At 33.5% G+C, this 24129-nt stretch overlaps 1 protein-coding gene across 1 annotated transcript in view; it reads left to right on the forward strand.

The window, feature by feature from the left end:
- LOC129225664 (probable phosphorylase b kinase regulatory subunit beta) overlaps positions 1 to 24129 on the forward strand; it is a 94098-nt gene that overhangs the window by 29994 nt on the left and 39975 nt on the right. Inside the window, exons 13-16 of the mRNA XM_054860140.1 lie at positions 483 to 580; positions 8755 to 8766; positions 17872 to 18018; positions 21174 to 21257. Of these exons, the coding sequence (XP_054716115.1) occupies positions 483 to 580; positions 8755 to 8766; positions 17872 to 18018; positions 21174 to 21257 (341 nt within the window). The remainder of the gene's footprint in view (positions 1 to 482; positions 581 to 8754; positions 8767 to 17871; positions 18019 to 21173; positions 21258 to 24129) is intronic.

The raw sequence follows: 24129 nt of genomic DNA on the forward strand, positions 1-24129 counted from the left end.
GACTCTAATCTGCCCTGAAATCAGTTTCCACGTGGAAAATATCCAACTAAACCACGAGGAAAATATTTGAGCCCCCCCCCCTTTCAACTTTGCATAGGGCGCCCATGCTTTCACCGTGTGACTTTCATGTTTTTGGACCTCTAAAACAAGCCAATCGCAGACGACACGCTGGATATTGTGGATATCACAATGGACGATGAAGTGTGTAACTGGGTTCACACACACACACAGTCCTGGATCCGATAGCAACCTACTAGTGTCTTCAAAGATGGAATTGACCACCTAGTGTCGCAATGGGATAAATGTGCCAACAATTTTGGCGACTAGTTTTGAGTTAATAAAATCACAACTGTTACTTTAGGCTAGTGACCTGGTTTCATTTGAATGCCCCTTATAGATTACGCTTTCATTCTTAAAATTTATTTTTTGTGATCAGTTTTTCTTAGTATTTTGTGGTACTAACTATTATGCATTTTTCATAGTTGATGGGCTTTTACATATCAATGAACTTGATCCCATTCGGCGGTACTTGCCTTCTTACAACAGACCTCGCAAAACTGGTCGCTACTCAGCTTTTCAGGTAACACCTTATTTTCCCCTTTCTTTCTTCTCTCGAATGCATGGTTAGTTGATAAATTTTGAAGATTAAAAGAATATGTATTGTTACGATTCCGGTGCAGCTTCAAACTTTCTTCGAAATGACGACACAGTTCTTGAGAAAACAAGAAGTTCTGTCTAGAACTAAACGAGCCTACTTTCCCGTATACCCATACTACTTTCTAGTACCTGATCAATATTCTCAAAAATAGCTAAGATCCCAAATTTTTTCAAACATATTTTTTTAATATTTTAAGCTAATTTCTAGGAATAAAATATTCCTTACTTTTCTATAAAAAAAAACGAACAAATAAAATAGCAGCACCTTTTAAACAAAGCAGCTAATACACTTCTTTCCATTAAAAAAAAAACTTTAACAGCTTTCAAAACAAAAAAATAATAATAATAAGTTCATTAAAATAAATACATTATATCAAAAAAAGAAAACAGTTTCTTTTTCCCCTGTTGCCAAAAATATTTTTTTAAATGAATTAATGCACTTACCAAAATAAATAAAAACAATGTGTCAATTTGAAGAAATAATTTTCATTGTCAAAAAAAAAAAAAATCGTCTGCGCATATCTTTAACATGAATGACTTCGAGTTTATTCGCCGAAAACTGAATACCTAAATTAAAACTTTAGCGTGAAAATTAAAACAAGTCATATCAACAATTATTATTTCAAAGTTAAAACCACAGCAGCGGAGTCGGAGTCGGAGTCGATCTCATTTTGGGATAAAAGAGTGGGAGTCGAATATCCAAGAATCGGAGTCAGTCATTAGTCCTCCGTGTTTGTCAAATGTTTGTCCATGTTTGCCAAAGCTACAAAGTCAGAGTCAAAGTCGGGGAGTCAAAGTTCGATTAATTGTCGGGCACAGGAGTCGGATTCAGGTGCCCCTAAAATCTCGGAGTCCGAGTCTGGAGTTTGGCGTCAAGAGCTATTTCCAACAAAATTTGTTTGAAGTAAATCCGTCTTCAAGTACGGAATCTATATTGACTTTCAGTTTCCCCGTAGGCGCTAATGTTAAGTTTTTTTTTAACTGTTCAATATTGAACAAAAAGTAGTTCAAATCAAAAAGTGAAATATGGGAATGAGGTGTCCTTGCCGAGATCTTTCGAACAAAAAAAAGTTTGTTCGAATCGGACTATTCATTCAAAAGTTATTAGGGGGGGGGGGGGACAGACAGTCAGATAGACAGACCGACAGACATTTCCCCCCATCTCAATATCCTACTTTCCAATTTTTAATTTTTCAATATTTATTTAATTATTTTATTTTTGATTTTTTTTGTTTTTCGCGATATTTTTAAGATGCATTAAGCCTTCTTTCATGGTTTTTTCTTCTTTTTCTGATTTTTACTGGGAAAGTAGGCTAAAAAATGAGATTTATTTACAAATATTAATAACAGAGCAAGTAACAATTGCAAATATCCAGCAATTAATCAAATATCGTTAAACACTGTACATTACTCAGTACACCATGCATTTAAATTCAACATACTTGGAAAGAACAGCAATTTGAAAATTACAGCGCAAGTGCTAATGCATTCACAGACAGCAGTGAAAAAAGCGAGACTAAACAGTTAGAAAGCAAACAAATTGACTCCTCCATTCAAAAGACGCCCAGCGTTTTATACCTAGCAAAGACATATCCAGAAAATCCTATTACGTTCTACCAATTTCTCATATTTTCTTTTTATTCAATCATGAATCTTATTAATTGTTATAACTCGGTAGGCCATTCTAATAATAATTATCCATTTATATGAAATCAATTTAAATAGAACAAGATTGATAATAGATAAGCAAAGAGCTTAACTTCATTTGTTCATCTGTAGTTCACGTTGGGCCTTCTCTCTATAATCGTTTTATATTTCCTTTAATTGTGTAGTGTTGTCATTATTACATGCTTTATGTAGTCACTGCTCAATAATTTAACTAATAAAGAAATTAAATACATTTATTAGCTAACGTTACATCACATATCTACATGCTACAGTGGTTCGAGAGAGACTGACTGTTTTACAACATGGACGCAAACGCAGAACAAAAATGAAAAAGGTTTGGTTTGGATTTGAAAGTTCGCGTTTCAGTTTACAGTTTTGGTTTGCGTTTAGCAAGGTTCCTCTTCAGTTCATTTCAGAGATCACTATTGGAACATCATTTCTAATAATCAGAAATGGAGGACCTTATACTTCGGTTGAATGTTAGGGGACTGTATGTACATTACAAGAAACTATTTACAAGTTTCGTTACTGATATAATTTTGGATTAAAAATAATGGAATAAATGGCAAATTTAGCCAGATTACAACAAATCAACCACAAAAATAATTACTATTTACATAATTTGTAACAGTATTAATAATTTTTACCATTTCAAATTTAAAAGAGTGATTGCGTGTTTTCTCCATGCCTCATTAAAGAACGTTGATAAAGGAATTTGCTTTTCACTTTTTAAAATTTGCGAGTCATGTTTCTGATATCATTCTCTCAAACATTTTTCACTCTTGTTTTAATTTTTTTGTTTGTTGTAAGCAGTGATGTTCCCATCAATTTTTCTGAGGGTATACTCCCAGTAATCAGTTATGCACTATATGTGTATGCGATCTTATACATAATATGTCATAATATGAACTTTTTTTGAAGCTTGAGGGTATATACGCTATATGTCAAAAAATGTTTGAGAGTACGCGTCATGTATTTAGTATACCCTATGGGAACACCACTGGTTGTGAGCGGCTTAGCTAAAAATGTCGTTAATTACATAAAATATGCAGTTTGAGCTATCAAGAACCAATTCACTAATTATCTTTGAAATGGTAATTAGTCATAAAAGGGTTCGTTTGTCATGAATTTTTGAAATGTGTCTTAGAACTAGAACTGATTTCTCTAATTATGAAACATTTAGTAGGAGAATTTTGCATGGCTCTATTATCTTTTTTGGTGTTTAATCATTACCTAGAGAATAAGAAAACTTAATTGCAGATTTTTTATAGTATGTTCAAACAATTTATTATTTTGTAGTTGAATTCCAATTCAGTGCTCCCAAGCTGGTTCTTTTCTTCCTAATATTTCATTTTTAGGTTTTAAGTCCTTAAAAGTTTACTTTTATCAAAACCTGGTCCCTTTTCATTTAAAATTTCAGTTCTGTTTTGAATTTTCCCTGTAACGTCTGTTATTCATTGGTATCCCCCCTCCCCCCCAAAAAAAGTTGTTCATTCCACAATAGTTTGTAAAGTTTGAGTCGAATGGAGGGTGGAGGAGGGGAGCAATGGCAAGAGTGTGAAATTATCGGTTAAGTGTAATAAATTCATTCAGTATAGTTCCTAGTTTGAAGCAAAAGTAATTTTAATAAAAAAGTAATTTCTTAACCAGTTAATCTGCTGAAACAGGCTGATTACTGATTATTGTTGATTGATCAATGCATTCCTAATTTTAACTTTTAAGGGTTACATTTCAGGTCCCTTTTTTCTTGGGATTTGGTTGCCTTTTTCCCAGGGACAAACATTTTTTTTTCTTCTTTTGTGTATTTGAAGCTAAGGTTCTCAACCAATCAGCAAATTACTTTATTGGTGTCCTGTGAGCTAGATTTTCACTAACAATGCAGGTGGTCCATTATATATTGGGGAAAGGGGGCACATGTGAACAATTTTTTTTTCATTTCTTCATTTTTCAAAAAATATTATCAATTTCTCAGCGCAAAATCGTCTCCATGATTGCATAGTCCTTTCTTTGTGTCATGGAATTTTTCGAGATTTTTTAAAAGAATATTTCATTACTTTATGATAGTAAAAAGAAAATGTCTTCAATTGTTCACATGTGCCCCTAAATGTGGGCACATATGAACACAATAAGAAAATGCAGGTCAAGCGTCATATTTTAAAGAAAAACCTTTTCAAATACAAATACAAATACAAATGTGACGACCAGCAACAGGCTCTGGGCCCAGCTAGGCTGGTCCTAGTCAATTAATTAGCCCCCAATGAAGATCAATGGCCCTCTTAAAGCTATCCACTCCCTTGCTCATTACCGCCTCTTCCGGTAAGCTGTTCCAAGTGCCCACGACCCTGCTAAAGTAGTAGTTTTTCCTGATTTCCAAGTTAGCCTGAGATTTAAATAGCTTAAAACAATGACCCCTTGTCCTGCTTTCCCCGCAAAAATTTAATCCATTTACATCTTTCATTTTGATAAATTTAAATAACTGAATCATGTCCCCTCTGACTCTCCTTTGCTCCAGGCTATACATGTTAAGCCTATTAAGTCTGGTATCATAATCTAAATCTGAGAGTCCCCTTACTAATTTAGTTACCCTTCTTTGAACCCTTTCCAATACAAAAATATCTTTCTTCAGATACGGCGACCAAAACTGAACAGCGTACTCCAAATGAGGTCTTACTAAACTCCTATATAAAGGCAGAAGAACTCTCTTAGATTTGTTTGAAATAGATCTATTGATGAACCCAAGCGAGTTTTCGTATGCAGCTTATACATATATACCTATTACATTGAAGGGTTTGTTACCTATGCTGCTTCAGCATAAATTGTACAGTAATTGTGTCGTAGGAAAAATATTTCTTTTAGCCTGTTCTAAACACTGAATAGACTTAAGGGAATATTATAGGGCTAGACTTAATTGAAATTCTAGAAATTCAAAAAAGTTGAATTTTTTCCCCTTCATATTCTTAGAGTTTAGAACTTTAAGAATAAGTTCCTAAGACGATTTACGGAGAAGAAATTAAAAAAAATTCATTCAAATTATTTTTAGAGTTACAGTTAATTTTGTTGAAATAAACTCTTTTGCTGAAATGAGACTGCAAACTTTAAAAGCGTTTTTCTCGAAACTGGTTTTTTGTATACGGTTTAAAAGGTATCTCAAGTTCTAATACACTGATTTACTTGAAATTTGGTACAGACATTTTTAGTACTATCAAAATTGTCCCCACATAGGGGTCATTCCATATCAAGTGATCCAAAGTTTTTTCCCTCACCTTTTTGTATTTCTTTGAAATTTGGCTCATCAATTGTACCCTTTGAGGTAATCAAAAGTCCAAATTTTTAGATTTTTATCTCTATTATTTTCTTATTTATGACACTTTGATTTTTCGAAAAACCCTCCTTTTTTCATGGATGTTTGAACATAAAATGGACGATAACTCAGCACCAAAAATAGATAGAATGATTTGTCAAAAAGCATTTTAAAGTACATTAGTTGCTGTTTAATTGGATATGCAACATAACTAATTTCAGAAAATTTTTAATTTTTAAAAAATGAAATTTAAATTTTAAATTTAAATTTCTCAGAAAAGGTATAATGAATTTTTTTAAAAAAATTCTCAAAAATTTGTGTGTATTTTATCTTCATTTGTGCAAAGTTTCAAGTTGGGATCTCAATGGGATCATATTTTTATGCATTTTTAAATAAAATTTGACTTATGAAATAATGACATTTTTCAGATTCTCAATAGTTAAATATAGGGTTTACTTACTAAGGATGGTCTAGTAAGTAGTAACTGATCATGACTATGCTTGAAATGAGCTGACATGAATTTGTAGATTGGTACCCCCTCCCCCTGCCACACAACCACTTTTTATCTTTTTTTTTTTTCAAAACTGTATTTAAAAAAAAAAAAAAAAAAAAAAGCTGGCACGTAAGAGTTATAATCATAATAAACTGGGATGCACGCTGCTAAACATCAGCAGTGACTAAGGCTTATAAATGAGGGGGGGGGGGGTCATAAAAACTAAAAGTCAGAAAAACTTTAACAGACAAATAGAATCACTCATTTGCAGCTTTTTTTTTCTTTCGAAAAGTGGGACGATAGGGGGGAGGGGGAAGAGCAATCTGGAATGAAGCTTAACAACATGGAAGGTTATGCTCAAACTAGCTAAATTTGTTTGATCTATAACTGCTTTTAATATATGCATAAATAGATCTCGCTGCATTGCTCTCCTTTACAACTGAAACTAAAAAGAAAACTAGCATTAAAGAAAAGAAGACCGCCGCACTCCAAATGTTGTAGAAAGACTGTTTTATGCGGAGATACATATGATCTGATACTTAGATTGATTTTTAGTTTAGTGTGAAAAGAATGAAATAAAATGGGGGGGGGGGGGGAATACTCCTATTTTGCTATGATCTTGGGCCAAACTATTTTTTTCCTCCCTCCAAAATTGAAAGTTGGCGCAGTGGTAGGGGATGAAATGAATCATAACTTTCCTTATCAGATAGTGAATTAATCAAGTAAATTTTGTGAAGTTCGGATTGAAACAGAAACACTTGGTCAGAAAAAAAAAGCGTCAGGTGAGGCGTGATACTATTATAGTGTTAATCGTATGTGTGGGTGGGGGGGGGGGGGAATGTACTTCGTCTTGCTTTAAAGAAGAACATTTACCAGCTTTTTATATGCTTTCTATTCATTTTGTTTTATTTTATTAACTTATTTATTTTTTGCGTTTTGAAAATAGTTTTGAAAAAAAAAAGTGGTTGTGCTGGGGGGAGGGGGCTTTTTCTTGCTTTAAAGAAGATTATTTAACAACTTTTAATAAGTTTACTATTTATTTTGTTTTATTTATCTATTTATTTAATTTTAATTTTCGAAATGTTTTGAAAAAAAAGTTGGGGGGGGGGGGAGGGGGGCTTACCAATCTACAAATTCATGTCAGCTGATTTCAAGCATAATCATGATCAATTACTACTTACTAGACCATCCCCAGTAAGAAAACCCCATATTTAACTAGTTAGAATCTGAAAAATATCATTATTTCATAAGTCAAATTTTATTTAAAAATTCATAAAAATATGATCCCATTGAGATCCCAACTTGAAACTTTGCACAAATGAAGATAAAATACACACAATTTTTTGAGAATTTTTTAAAAAAAATTCATTATACCTTTTTTGAGAAATTTAAATTTAAAATTTAAATTTCATTTTTCAAAAATTAAAAATTTTCTGAAATTAGTCATGTTGCATATCCAATTAAACAGCAACTAATGTACTTTAAAACGCTTTTTACCAAATCTTTCTATCTATATTTGGTGCTGAGTTATTGTCCATTTTATGTTCAAACATCCATGAAAAAAAGAGGGTTTTTCGAAAAATCAAAGTGTCATAAATAAAAAAATAATAGATATAAAAATCTAAAAATTTGGACTTTTGATTACCTCGAAGGGTACAATCGATGAGCCAAATTTCAAAGAAATACAAAAGGGTGAGGGAAAAAATTTCCCAAATTTTGGATCACTTGACATGGAATGACCCATAGGGGTTTTTGAAATTTTTGATTTTTATTATTTTTAAAGAAAGACTAAAGTTCAAAAAAGGAGCCAAAAAAAAACTTTTTTTTTTCAAAAAGACGCCAGTTTGTGAAAAAAATATATATTTTCAAATCGGCTGTGTCCAGACAATTCTACATCCTTGTTCAATAAGAATTAACCTTGACTCTATGTTTCAGATCACCTGGAGGATTGGAATCATGTCAACCAGGACTCCCCCCCTCCCTTTTTTAGAGTCCCCACTTTACCAGCCTCCTCCAACTGCAATTTTAAATTTTTTTTCAACTATTATGCATTTTTATACTTTTAAAGTATTAATAAAAAACTGATAAAAAATGGATAGTGAAATTAGCTGCTGTTTTTTTTTCTATTACATCTGTAAAATCACCTTAAAATTAAGCCTCTAGACTAGAATACCCCCTTAAACAACCTATAATTGTTAGTATGGGGTACCTTGGAGTGAAATGTAATGCATTGTGGATTGATATGAGATTTATTGGTATGCTTGTAATTTTCATGTTATGCTTATATTCAATTGTCCATTAATGTTTTTCTTTTAGAATATCATCGCATCAGAGCAATAGTAGGATATCTTACTGTTATTTTCAGACTTTGATGTCTTACTGTTTCTCTGACATGACGATATGTAGCTTAACTTTTTTTCTGCTTCATTAGCATTGAAGTTCTTTTTAAAAAAAGTTAAATATTTCAAAGTTATTAGTAAGCAAGATATTAATATTTGAGAGTTATCGGTATGTAAGTTTTTGTGTTACAATTGTAGTATTACTCTACTTGATGCATTTATAAATGTTATTGTAATCCATGCACTTATAAAATTCTAATGATGTTTCCATTTTATTTCATGCTACCTTTTCACAGGGGAAAGCTGCTGTAAGTATTTTATAATTCATTTTTACTCCACTTTGAACTAACATTATAATTCGTGCATGGTTTTCGTTTCTTAGAATCTCGTTAGTTTTTTTTTCTTTTTCTTTCACAATTAACTAACAACAGTAGAGTTCATTTATAATTCGGTTAAATATTAATAGAAAATAAATCTTTGTGCATGGATTACTCAACAATGTAGTATATTTTTGTTGTGTACATATTTGCATGTTTTGTAGATTTTTATGTATTTTTTAAATCAAAGTTGATTTTTATTTGGCATTTATGAATAAAATTTTTGAGTATGCTGTGTGCAATAATGATGATACACTGCTCGACATTGAAAATGCGACACCAAGAGGAGTGGTCAGAACGTGATGAAATTTGGAAAAAAGACAGAGACAGAAAGGAATAATAAATGATCTTAATTTCAAAATGGTAGGCGGAATACAGAGCGAGAACGACGTCGGCTCAGTAGGATGTAGGACCACTGCGGACAGCGATACACGAAGAAACACGTCTAGGCATAGAGTCAATAAGGATGGGAATGGTGTCCAGAGGGATGGCTCTCCATTCCCTTTCAACCATTTGCAATATTTGTGCAATATTTGTGCTTTCTGATGGTGGATTACTGATTTTTTGAATTTTCAGCACAAAGGTATTTATTCGTTATTCGTCATTTGCCATAGTTTGTCTTCTGAACGAGGCAGGGACAGAGTCTGCAAACGGCGTCCAATCACATGTTCGATTGGTGACAGGTCAGGAGAGTATGGTGGCCAGGGAAGCATCTGTGTGCCTTGGAGAGCATGTTGGCAGATGCGAGCACTGTGTGGTCGGGCGTTATCCTGCTGAAACATTGCATTAGGTAGCCCTTGAAGGTAAGGGATTGCCACCGGCCGCAGCACATTATCCAAGTATCGTTGGGCGGTCTTAGTGCCCTGAATACGAACTAGAGGTGATATGGAATTGCACGCAATTGCGCCACAAACCATTATGCCACGTTGTCTAGCGGTGGGACGTTCCACAGTTACTGCCGGATTAGATCTGTCCCACGTCGAGCCTGACACACATGTACAGCCTGAGTAAAAACTTTAAGGCCAGTAAATAGGAGGAAAAACTTTGCTTTGGGTTAGAAATTGGCTTACTGGTAGGAAGCAAAGAGTAGTTGTGAGAGGAAATCATTCTAATTGGAGTGATGTTTTAAGTGGGGTTCCTCAGGGATCAGTTTTAGGGCCTCTTTTGTTTATTATATTTATGAATGACATCAATGAAAATATTTCTGGAAGCATGAATTGTTTTGCTGACGATGTAAAAGTTATGGGGATTGTCGAAAATGAAGAACAAGTACAACAGCTGCAAGAGGATTTAGATCACATTACTAAGTGGGCAGATAAATGGGGTATGGCAGTTAATGTAGGGAAATGTCAAGTGCTACACTTAGGTCATGGAAATAAGCGTATGAGATATCGTTTACAGGGTTCAGTCATAAATCAGGCAGAAAATGTTATGGATCTGGGTGTCTTTATAAATCAGGACTTCAAGTTTAGTCAACAGTGCAGTATTGCTAGTAACAAAGCCAACAAAATGCTTGGGTTCGTCAATAGATCTATTTCAAACAAATCGAAGAAAGTTCTTCTGCCTTTATATAGGAGTTTAGTAAGACCTCATTTGGAGTATGGTGTTCAGTTTTGGTCGCCTTATCTGAAGAAAGATATTTTCGTATTGGAAAGGGTTCAAAGAAGGGTAACTAAATTAATAAGGGGACTCTCAGATTTAGATTATGATACCAGACTTAATAGGCTTAACATGTATAGCCTGGAGCAAAGGAGAGTCAGAGGGGACATGATTCAGTTATTTAAATTTATCAAAATGAAAGATGTAAATGGATTAAATTTTTGCGGGGAAAGCAGGACAAGGGGTCATTGTTTTAAGCTATTTAAATCTCAGGCTAACTTGGAAATCAGGAAAAACTACTACTTCAGCAGGGTCGTGGGCACTTGGAATAGCTTACCGGAAGAGGCGGTAATGAGCAAGGGAGTGGATAGCTTTAAGAGGGCCATTGATCTTCATTGGGGACTAATTAATTGACTAGGACCTGCCTAGCTGGGCCCAGAGCCTGTTGCTGGTCGTCACATTTGTATTTGTATAAATATTTTTATGAAAATTAGAAAATAAAACTATATTGATATTAATACTTTTATATTATTAATGTTTATGGGTGAGAAATAACTCAACAGACAGGATTTGTAAAGTATGCAATTACCACGAAAAACAGTGATATATTCATAGTTAGTATTTTAGCCTGAGTAAAAACTTTAAGGACACTAGTTTTTTTTTTAAACTACAGGTACATATACTGGAAAAAATATGATCACAGTTACCAAGATTGTGGAAACCCTTCAACTTGTAGTTTTGTCCTTAATTTCTTCAAAGTTTTGGTTATCTTTGTGAAGATACCGAAAGGTAAAAAGTTAGCTGTTCATGAAAGAGAGTAGGTTGAATATTTTTCTTCAGCACGGATGATTAGTCATATTGTTGCAAAAAAAAATTGGAAGATTGAAGTCGACAACATTTTTTAATTGAAACACAGTTATGGTAAAAAGAACACCGGGGAGAGCCCTAGAGCTTTGTCTTTGCGTGATGGAGGAAGTGTTTGCAAACTTACATCATCTAAAATGTACTCAATCAGGAAACTTATTCAAAAAATATGTTTAAATGTTTGTCAAAAACAATGTATAACGCAATTAGAAGGTGTGAAGGTTTTATTTATGCAGCAAAATTGCCTAAACCTCAGTTACTGATTAGGCACAATATAGGGCATCTGAACTTTACCCAAGAAATCATAACCTGGGGTAAACAATGGCTATACAAATAATGTTTCTGACAAAAATAAGTGAAATTTAGATGGACCAAACTGATCGAATCACTATTGGCATGATTTACGAAAAGAAATGGAGATATTCTCCTAGCGCCAATTCAATGGAGACTCTAGCATGACTTGAGAGTACTTTGCTTAATATGGTGTGGGTTTAGCTTTGTTTGTTTCTGGTAAAATGAATTCACAAGCATATCAAAATGTCCTCGCAAGTGATCTTTATCAAATGCTGAATTTACTGCCGGAAAAAATTTGAAATATCAGCAAGACAGTGCACTTATCCATTTGAGTAACAGTGCAAAACATTGGTTAAAAGTCAACAGTGTTAAAACTTAGAAATGACCTAACTAAGTCTCCAGAACTTAGCTCAATATAGAACTTATGGGGTGACTTAGTAAGATCATTTTGTGCCAATGGGAGACGTTCTGCTTCATCAAGCAGAGCTGAAATTTAATATTAAAGATAAATGACATAAAATGGATCTGAACGTTGTCAAAAACTAGTTTTATCCACAAAAACAAAAATATTTGAAGCAATTTGAAGAAATGGCTCCTACAGAAGCTCAAAAATGTTTTAATTTTTGTCTTGATATGCTTTTTTCTATTGTTGGCCCTAAAGTTTTTACTCGGGTTCAAATATTGATCTGTAATATTTTCTGACAAAGAAACACTTACAAACGAAATGTTTGGCCTTTTTTACTTGTGTTTAAGGTTAATAATTATCACTCAAATGGTTTTTTGATCAGAAATTAAAAATATGTCCAATTTCTTTCAAAAGTTAACTGGCCTTAAAGTTTTTACTCAGACTGTATACAGCAACTATCACCGGGTAAACAGAAGCTGGATTCATCTGAGAACAGGACATTTCGCCGTTCTGTCTTCCACGTCGCTCTAGTCCAGCACCATACTAAACAGTGCTGTCTATGTTGTGGGGTCAATGGCAGTCTTCTTAGCGGACGACGGGAAATGGTTCTGGTTGACACGAGAACATTCAGGGTATCTTGCACCTGCTGCAGAATCGAGGAACAAGTGACTTGTGGGATAAATAAATACCTTTGTGCTGAACAGTAAAGTAAGACAAAACTGTTAGAAGAAGCACAAATTTGCAAATTACAGCATTTGCTGTAATTTGCAAATTTGTGCTTCTTCTAACGTAGTTTTGTCTTACTTTAAGTGACTTGTGGGTCTGCTACAGCTTGTCGGTGGATGCGTCGATCCACGCATTCTGACGTCACTCTGGCTGTCCCTGCACCCCTCAATCTTGCCACATTTCGTTGTTCCAACCATCTTCGGCACAGCCGATGCACTGTGCTCGCATCCATGTGGGTATCAACTGCGATTTGAAGTATGGACCAACCTCCCCTTCTCAGTCCGAACACCATACCCCTCATAAAATCGTCTATCTGCTGGAAGTGCCATAGACTAATAATAAGAGTAGACCAAGCTTTCTCATTCTTGCTGATAAAGAAAATTGGTTCATAGATGTATCATGTGACTAGTGGAAGGGCTTGGCGAAGACTTTGGCAGCATGGTTTCTAGATGGCAACATTATCTATAGTTTGGCACTCGACATGTATTTTAAGACAATGTGTTTTCATTAAAAAAAACTTCCAGGTGCAGAGATTGAACTGTTTTTCTTTTAGCTATGCATTATTTTGACATTAGTAATAGTTTTTGATCAGTTTTCGGTAACTTTTATTTCATTTGGAGCTGTCAGCGTTGGCGTGAACGAAATGGCGTAAACGTTTTGCGTTAACGCAAAAATGTACTAATCGGTATCTTAAATTGAAACTGTAGATAAAAATCTTACCGTTTGCTGATTCTTCTTGGTCGCTTGCATCTTTTATTGCTTAGAGAGTGATTGAAATTGACTAAAGAAAATGCACAATACTATCTAAACAAAAAACTCACTATATTAACAAAATATTTACAACTTGGAATAACAAATTTACAAATCGGACTCCATAAAAGATCATTCTTCCGTGTTCCATCAATTCTATTTATTTTATTTCGCGCTGGCGTTGATCGTCTGCTACGATTAACGCCCGCTGTTGCTAGGATATCCACCAGTCACATGGTTTGGTTTATGAGCAGCAAAAGGGTTGCCATAGCTCGGTCTACTCTTATTATTAGTCTATGGGAAGTGCCTTCGTTGACGGTGGCCTGGCATTCTCTTGTGTTACGTGTGAGGCCCCTAGTTTCAAAACCGGATACTTGCAAAAAAATTCGATTTTCTTTTTTTTTTGGTTAATCTTGTAGAGAATCATAAGGCCTATTTGCCTGCTCAATATTAGGTTAAAAAACCGCTTCTTTCCCCCTTGAAATGGGGCGGGAAGGTCTGCCTCAGTTTCAAAACCGGACTTTTATGTCTCCTGTAAAATTTGGTTTTTCTACAAGTATTCGGTTTTGAAACTAGGGGCCTCATGTATCCTCCAAGACAAAAGCAGAATTTCTCGGTTAATTCTCCAGTCAGAAATAACGACACGAATATTGCCCATTCTGCAAGTTCCTTCCCTTATATCTTACTTCACGTGCGTCGGAGAGCTGCGCATTTCGCATCATTTACATAACTCAGTGATGTACTTCTGCTCTAAAATTTGCATAAATTTCTGAATACTCTTTCTTGGTGTTGCATTTTCAATGTTGAGCAATGTATAGGGTCTGGTGGGGGAAAGTGGTCAATGGGGTAAAGTGGTCATACGTCAAATAAATGGCTATAGCTTGGAAATAAACGTTCGAATGAATGTGAAACTTTTATTTTAGAGTAAAGCAGTTAGAAACTACATTTTGAATACAAAATTTTACAACTGGAAAAATTTTATTTGGTAAAAAAAAATATTTTGCGTGAACATGAAAAATTTTAAAATCTAAACACCTATTTTAACATCCTTGGGAAATTTTGTTTGTTAGAATTAGGAACAGATTGACTGTACAAGAAGCTTCCTACAATTCTCAAGAACTCTTACTCATTAGCAGTTAGCTGAATCTATTTTAGATAATTTTTTAGAACAATTTAAGTAAGATGGGGTAAAGTGGTCATAATATTAGGCTTAACGAATATTGTTCTTCTAATGTCACTTAATCTTTAGGTATAAGGCAGATACAAATTAAATATTAATTTTACTCAATATGTATTGTTTTTACAGTAAACGGGGTTAAATATACGAGTATATGCGTATATATATACGCATATATACTCGTGTAGACATGTACATAGACGTATTCACATAAATGCGCCAATGAATACATATATGGGTATCTGCAAATATTTTTTATCCACACAGCTATACATTCTACTATACACGCATATACTTGCTTATACTCGTATATATAAGAACACTTATATACTCAGGTAGACACGTATATACGCGTACGTACTCGAGTAGATACTTACGTACAAGCATATGATATAAAAGTGTACAGGTTGAGTTTGCATTCTTGAGCAAATTAATAAAAGGTGTTAGAGGAGAGGAGAAGAAGGAAGAGTTAATAAGGAACATATGGTCACAAACACAATGCTGACGTGCTACATGCACGCAAAGTGAGAAATTGATGGATGCAAAAAAAGTCACAAATTTCTATATATATAATATATATATAATATATATATATATATATATATATATATATATATATATATATATATATATATATACATATATTACACAAATGCAATTTTACACAACATTTTAGGACTTAAGAAAGTTTTAAACCGATTGATGAAATTTACGGCCTTTAGCTGAAAAACATCATGCGTCGCATTTACAGATCCCTCTCTGTTGCAAAAACGAGACTTTTGAAAATTTTTCATCAGCCGCTGCGCCTTTGTTGCGATGCGTGTATTAGAGCTACTACGGACCGTAACTTTCAACAACTGCTCTAAATATTTCTTAAAAACTAAAATGTTAGGTAAAATCATCTGTGTGCAACAAATTTGTGCCCTGCTTTGCCTCCTGGCTTTGTGTGCATGTAGCCCGTCAGTGATTATAACTTCCTTATGATTCTTTGCTTCTTATCTTTCTATCCTCCCCTCTCACACCCCTTTGATTTTTGCCCAAGAGCTTAGATTCACTCTGTAGGCCGACATGTATATAAGCGTATATTCTCGTGTACACATACATATACTTGTATATACACGATAATGTACCTATATACATCTATACAGGTATATAATCGTGTGTACACGTGTACATGTGTATATACTCGTGCTTCCATATTATATATACAAACGTAGACACACAGACGCACTGGATGTATCCACGAATTAACTCGTGTACACCCGTATATGTATGTACGTACACTTATATATGCGTATATACTTCTAATATACACATATATACTCAAGTATTCACGTATTTTCTCGAGATACAAGTGCATACGCGCATATGATGTTCGTTTATACGCGTATATACTCGTATATACACGTGACACGTACATATACGTGACACGTATATACATGTGATACGTATGTACTTATGTAGACACGTATAGACTCCTGTAGGTAATCAAGTATACATGCTTATATACTCGTATTTATACGTATATACTGGAGTAGGCACGTGCATGCATGTATCTGATGTATACATGTATCTACTCATATAGGAACGTGTTTACTCGTGTATAACACAACACGTATATATTCGTGTACACATGTACTCGTGAATATACTTGTAATTATAAAAACAACTGAAACATACAAGTATTAGGGTTTTTTATAATGGTTTCGCTACTATTTTTAACTATGACCACTTTACCCCATGCTATGACCACTTTCCCCCACCCCATGGGGTAAAGTGGTCATAAAAACATAGGGAAAAGAAAGTTCTATAAAACTACTAAAATCAATATTTTTCTTCCTAAAATTTAATGTACCGTGTTCTTTAATAATGCAATGTAAAATAACAACAAAAAAAGTTGAAGTGTTTAAAGAATTTGTTGCATTTATTATCCACCTAAGTTGAAAACATACGATTTTATGACCACTTTACCCCACCAGACCCTATACTTTTTATATTTTAATGTAATTCATATGAAAGCATGACTTTATATATTTAATTTTCAAATAAATATATTCTTTTAGAAATGTATTATTATTATTTTGGAATGTTATGTGATAGAAAGATTGTGAGATTGAAAAGTTTTCAATGCAGCAACTCAAACCAATGGATTATTCGACTTTAATTTTTAAAAGTTTTAGATAAATTTTAACTAGCGTGTTTACTTGTTATATTTTCTTACAAAACACAAAGAAAAATGTTAAATGTTAAAAAATATTAATTCAAGACATATTGTATCTTTTTAGCAGAAACATACGTGACATTTTTAAACAGGTTTGAAAAATTATTTAAAAAATTTATTTGCTTTGTAGCTTTCTTTGTTCAGAACACTAAAAGTTTTCCAAATTAATTTAACCATCAGTCAACCTTTCTTTTTGAATAAAATGTGATTTATAACACTAATTGGCTTCCCCCCCCCCAAATTGTGAGATTTTAAACAGAAAGTTACTTCCTTTTTATTTTAGTTACATTTATTTATATATGCCTTTACATATTACCCAAAATGAAAGTATATAAAGATTTTACTAAAACATTTTTACTAAGCAATACTATTAATACATCCTGAAAGCACTTAATTTTGCAAATTGTAGTTTTCGCGAAAGTGAAAATCACATCAGTGATTTCGCTAGCTAAACATTTCAGGAATTTTATACAAACAGAACCAAAAGTTGAGAAAAAAATATTTTGCAAGGCTAAAATTTTTCCGATTACGACAGACTCGCAAAAATAAGTGATTTTACAGTATTAATTTTGTCATGTGTATACATAACGATTTCAGTGAGCAAAAACAGCAAATAATACTTTGGAGTACAGGGAAATTAAATTACCTTACGGCTTGCGTTATCAAGTTTATTGTTTTCGCCTGGCATACTGAACATAAAAAGCTTTTTAAACAATAAAAAAAAAAAAAAAATTCGAATGTATATGTTGTAAGTTTTTGAATACATTTTTTGTGCCAGAAATATTAAAGTCTTCTATATTTCTGGAGTGAACATAAACCCCTTGAAGTTCCTTCAGAAAAACATTTTTTTTTGTCCCCAAAAGTTCCATCCCCCCCCCCCCTTTCCGAATTTTCTCATCTCTTTGCAAGAAAAAATTTAGAAAAGCAACTGCATGGAGATATATAAGAGTGATCTTATTTTTGTTTTTCTTTCTTTTTCAAAACTTGCATCTTATTCAGGGTACTGCGAATGATCTGGTGGTTCAAGTTGTCCTCATTGCGGAGAGTATGAGATTGCAGGCCATGATGGCAACCTACGGTATCCACACCCAGACTCCCCACGAAGTGGAACCGGTGCAGATTTGGTCGCCCAATCAGCTTGTGAGGGTAGGTGACTCTTCTGGCTGTGTGTGTGTTTGTCTGTTGCTGTAATACTTTCTTCAGATGTTGATTTTTACGTTTTAGGAGCAATGGTATGAATTTAAAATTTTAACCCTTCAAGCGGCCGTGACGTAAAATTCCTTCACCCAGCGATGTATCGAAGAGCGGCCGTGACGAAAAATTTCGCCATGAATATTCTTCCATAGAATTTTACGCCGCAGCCGTTCTCGAAGCAGAATATTCAAGTCCAAATTTTTCGTCACGGCCGCTCTTCAATACATCGCTGGGTGAAGGAATTTTACGTCACGGCCACTTGAAGGGTTAGAAAAGGTCACAATATGGAACTGTTATTCAACCATCAGAAAAGAAAAAGGGTGGCAGACCAAGATAATGATACTGAAATGCCAATTACGAAATTTTATGTCGGAGATTGTTTGAGTATGATTCTGTACCATAGATTAATAATAAGAATAGACCGAGCTATGGCAACCCTTTTGCTGCTCATAAACCAAACCATGTGACTGGTGGATATCCTAGCAACAGCGGGCGTTAATCATAGCAGACGATCAACGCCAGCGCGAAATAAAATAAATAGAATTGATGGAACACGGAAGAATGATCTTTTATGGAGTCCGATTTGTAAATTTGTTAGTCTAAGTTGTAAATATTGCGTTAATATAGTGAGTTTTTCGTTTAGATAGTATTGTGCATTTTCTTTAGTCAATTTCAATAACTAAAATTCAAATAACTAAAGGTCTAAGCAATTAAAGATGCAAGCGCTCAAAAAGAATCGGCAAACGGTAAGATTTTTACCTAAAATTTCAATTTAAGATACCGATTAGTACATTTTTGCGTTAACGCAAACCGTTTACGCCATTACGTTCTCGCCAACGCTGACGTAGCAGTTCCAAATGAAATAAAAGTTACTGAAAACTGGGATCAAAAACTAATTACTAATGTTAAAATAATGCATAACTAAAAGAAAAACAGTTCAATCTCTGCACCTGGAAAAAAAAAATTATAATGAAAACACATTACGTCTTAAAATACATGTCGAGTGCCAAACTATAGATAATGTTGCCATCTAGCAACCATGCTGCCAAAGTTTTCGCCAAGCCTCCCACCAGTCACATGATGTATCCATGAACCAATTTTTTCATCAGCAAGTCTGGGAAAGCTCGGTCTACTCTTATTATTAGTCTATGTTCTGTACCTCATGGCCAGAGCAATGTAAGTCACATTGGTTATGGCTTTTTATTATCCTGTGCAAAGTTCTGCTTAATATATTTTTCTATTTATCGTCTGTGCTTTATATTTCTTTTTGGTAATGGCAACAACAGAAGAAATGTGCCAGAACAGTTTAAGTTTGGGATTGAAATGTGAATATTTTTTATTTCTCCCCCTTCGTTGGTGGAGAATGTTATTTATATTATACGTGCGGGCACACACGATCAAATGTCTTCTTTTGTTTAAATATATATTGGATTTATTTACTTCTCTCATGAGGTTTCATACGAATAGAATAGCCTTTTCTGCCGATATTCAAGAGATGTATCCACAAATTTTTGTTTGTTTTGCCACCAATGCTCTACATTTAGAGTTTGTTAGTGATATGAAAACTGAAACTTTTATTGCAGCTTTGCACAGATTTTGTTCCTGGAGAGGAGCTCCGAAGCATATCCATTCTGATAATGGCTAGAAAGCAGTTGTCAACTATGTATAAATTTAAGTCATCTTTACTAATAATAAAGCTGAAAGTCTGGATGTCTGGAGAATGTCTGTAGGATGTCTGGATCTGTGTGACGCGCATAGCGCCTTGACCGTTCGTCCGATTTTCATAAAATTTGGCACGAAGTTAGTTTGTAGCATGGGGATGTGCACCTCGAAGCAATTTTTCGAAAATTCGATGTGGTTCTTCTTCTATTTCAATTTTAAGAACAAAATTATCGTAAGATGGACGAGTAAATAATGAAATTATCATAATGTGGAATTGTAACATGGGCACAAGCCTATTGGCGAGAAAATTCAACATACATTATTTGTAAATATAAAGGCGAACCAAAATACCTTTTAATTTTTCTATTACAGGCATAGCCGTGCGGGTACCACTAGTCTATTAATAAAGATGAAAAAATAAGTTGTTTCTTGTCCCAAATAAATATTGATTGGCATATGATACCACTACTAAGTCCTCATTTTGGTGGAGTATGGGAGGCAGGTGTTTGATCTGTAAAATTTCACATAAAACGGGTCATTGGAAATACAAATTCAACACACATGATGATTACTTTACAGGAGAGAGAAAAAACGGTTGTCTGGCGCATGCTGAAGATAGGACACGCACTCTTTAACCATTGTTAAATAATTACAAAGGATTTTTTAAAAAGAATTATGTTCACATAGTTCGATGCGGAGTAGAATTATCTACAATGCACTAACAAACAGAAAATTGCAATTTTTGGACCTGCATCAGTCTGGCTTGGAGGTACAGAGTTTATCAAAATAAATGTATTAATACTTTTAGTTCTAATTTTCTCTAGTTAAAGTATTTGTCTCGTCAGAAGTTCTGCTTTTTGTTTCATTTATACAACAAAAATAACACAAACTTGTAGTTATATTTCCAGTATATTTACTTTCTTAAATAAAGGGAAAACTATCAAGATTAAGTGGTGATAATAAACTGCAATTGCTAATTGCGGTCTATATTCTTATTTAATTTTTCAAATGAGATAAAATATTTAAAAGTAATTATATCAGTCATTCAAGCAAAATTCTAAATCATTCTAAACATTGTAACAATTACATTGAAAATAATTAAAATGCAAAAATAAATAAGTAGAAACCAATAATTTTTCGAGAAAAAAAAGAGGTTAAACCTGAAAATAGAATTCTGTAATAATTTGTAGGCATTTGGAATAGTTTACTGAAAGCAGCTATTGCTTGAAATGAATTGAATACTTTTAATAGGGCTTTTGCTTTTCACTGGGAGTGTTAAATCGAATAGGACTAGCCTAGCTGGACCCACTACCTGTTGGTGTTCGTTACTTTGAAGATATTTGTATTATAATTTAAAGTTAATAAAGCAACTTGCATTTTTTAAAAGGTATAAAAGCATTAAAAAGTATTTAAACTACTTAATACTATGAATATCCTTCATTTAGATTTATGAGTACCTTGGCATCAGTAAGAAACTTGGTTTGAAAGGAAGACCTCCTCGACCTATCGGAGCCTTGGGAACTAGCAAGGTATTGATTATTTTTCGTAATTTATTTGTATTCAAACAGTATAGCAAAACATGGCTGCAGTGAAATCTGATACAAGGATAAATCCCCCTGTAGCAATAATATTTTCAGGTGCCCCTGCATTTCTGTTCAGTATAATGTAAATTGCCCTTCAATTTAATAGTTTTGTCTGCAGTTTCGTATCTATGACAAATGTTCAAAACTGCATCCTCTTACATTGTCAGTAAAAGTTTTTCGTTTTTCGGTCTGTTAAAATGGTGTCTTTCCCAAGAATGGTTGTTGTATCCTCAGTAGCGTAACTATTGGGGTTTTGTGCCCCTGGCGAACTAAAGAAACTGCAACCCCCCCCCCCTGTAGAGTCACGCACATGGGAAGTCACTGGAGGTCATTGTGACCTCCAAAATTTTTTTTTTTTTTCTGGAAAATTTTGATTAGTTGATTTCACAAATAGGAGGCAGCACTGTATTTTTTTTTTCTTATTTTCTTTTTCAGACTTTTTTTCATTGATTCCCAATGTTCCTTCTCAGTAGATGTTATGTGTGTGTCTCTAGCTCTTGCGAGTTTTTTTTTTTTTTTTTAATTTTTTAAAGCATTTTTCAAATTCTATGATCAAAAAAAAAAAAAAAATCTCTTATTTTTTTTTATCACTTGAAATGCCGCCTTCCTGGCTGCCCCCTGGCCATAGCCACTCCTGCCAACCCCTAGTTACGCTACTGTGTAACAGAATTATTTCTTTGCAACAATAACTCTGTTTCAAACAATGTTAGGAGAGAGAGAGTTCTTCCTTTTTCCACTTGTTGCCTTTAATTCTTTCTGATGATAAGCAAGAAAAGTCAGGTAGAAAAGCTCGTTTTCTACCTGTTGTAGATTGATCCATCAGTTTGAAAAAAAAAAGAGCTTTCACAAGCGTATCAAATTAGACGATATTTTATTATTGTTTTTTAATTTAAAGTATACAGGGTGTTCCGTTTTAACCAGCAAGACCTTTATTTTCGCAAGAGTTAGTCCTAGATGTATACTTCCAATTGCAAAAATGTTCAAAATCAGATACAGGGTTAAGACATTGAAAGTTTGAAGCAAAATTAAAAATGAGCCAAAAAATACGAAGTTTAACTTTTTATAGGGGCCCCAGGTCTCCTGACTAATGTTTAGAGATATTTTCTCTGTTGAAAAAATCATTCTAACAGAAAAAGTTTGACATTAGTACGACCAATATTCACCGAGCAATGAAACGCAGCGTTTTTTGACTTACACCACTTTACACTCGCCGTCAGTAACACCTTTTGGGGGAAATATAGCGGTTAACGAATGTTTAAATCTATATATATGCATAGAGTGTGGTTTTTCAAATTGTTCGAGATTTTGTAGTGTATTTTTGTGTATCACGGCATAACATTAGCATTTATTTTTGAATAGCAATGAAAAATATAAATACTTGACAACCTGACATTCCTTTGAAAGGGCAATAAATTCCATTCTCATCTTTTGTATGGTCCCTTTAAACTTTAACTAGAATATCTCCCTGAGTTTTGGTCGTACAAATGTCAAGTGTTTTGTGTCAGTAACAGTTTTCAATGGAAATTATTTCTCTAAATATTAGTTAGGGGACCTGATGCCCATATAAAAAGTTAATTTTTGTATTTTTTTTGCTCATTTTTATTTTTGCTTCAAATTTTCAATATCTTAACTCTGCATTTGATTTTGAACATTTTTGCAATTGGAAGTATACATCTAGGACTAACGGTTGCGAAAATAAAGGTATTGCTGGTTAAAACGGAACACCCTGTATTGCTTCTCATTATAACATTTTATTATATCCTTGAATAACAGTAAATGTATTCTGACTCCCAAATATTGCTGTGAAATTCTACTGTATTACAGAACGGAAAGTTGGTCTATGGTTTGCTAGTATTTTAGGAATTCTTAAGTAGTTTTATTACATAATGTTATATTTTCCTTGCTTTTTCCTCTCTGCTAAGTTATATTTCAAAGTTCTGTAATAAGATTTCTGACTTTTTCTTGTAAATAACTTTTCCCATAACCAGAGATGAAAGTTTTCCATTTTTTATCAGTTTATCAAAAGTTTGAAACAGAATAAGATGGAGCAAAATAAAAAGAAAAAAGTACAAGCGTCTCTTGTATAACACAGTTTCGATATTACACAGTGCGAAACTTGTATTTAATACTTCACGGTTTTGATATAGCTCGAATTTTAAAAGATGGAATTTCATTTTTGTTTAATACACTGTTAAAAAATGTATGATAATAATTCTAATAAGTTTTTGCTTTGTTTTTATGAAACTTAGTAAAAAAATTTTCCTTCTTCGACTTGAGAGTTTGATTTCCCCGTATAACACTAATTTTTAACTTTTAAATACTTTATTTTTCTCATCAGAGTTCTAAAAACAAAAGGATGAAAATTATTTCATTTGAAATGCATTGTAAGAATATAACATTAGGATTTAAAAGCTAAATTTGGCAAACAATAAATTACAAAATGTAGTTGAAGTAAAACAATTTTATTTATTTTATACTACATTGTTTCGTTATTGTTGCTCAGACATACTTTTGCCATGAAAAAGCTCAGAGTGTTTTTTTCTGATAGAATGCGTTTTATTCTTAGTCTAGAAATTTAATGAAGTTTTTTTTGTTCATAATAGCTTTAATTTGAGCTATGCAAAACAATTAAGTTGTATCGCTTATAACAACATTAGTTTTGGAACAGTAGGCAGCTGTATGTTTTGGTTGCCAGTTCTATTTAGTTGAAATTTAAGCAATTATAAAATTTGCACCATAAGACTTGGTTTCAATATAACACAGTACACAGGTGTAAATCCCTTGATTAACATTATTTCTAAGTCTCATATAACACGGT

This window comes from Uloborus diversus, chromosome 7, assembly GCF_026930045.1.
Source record: "Uloborus diversus isolate 005 chromosome 7, Udiv.v.3.1, whole genome shotgun sequence".
NCBI lineage: Eukaryota > Metazoa > Arthropoda > Arachnida > Araneae > Uloboridae > Uloborus > Uloborus diversus.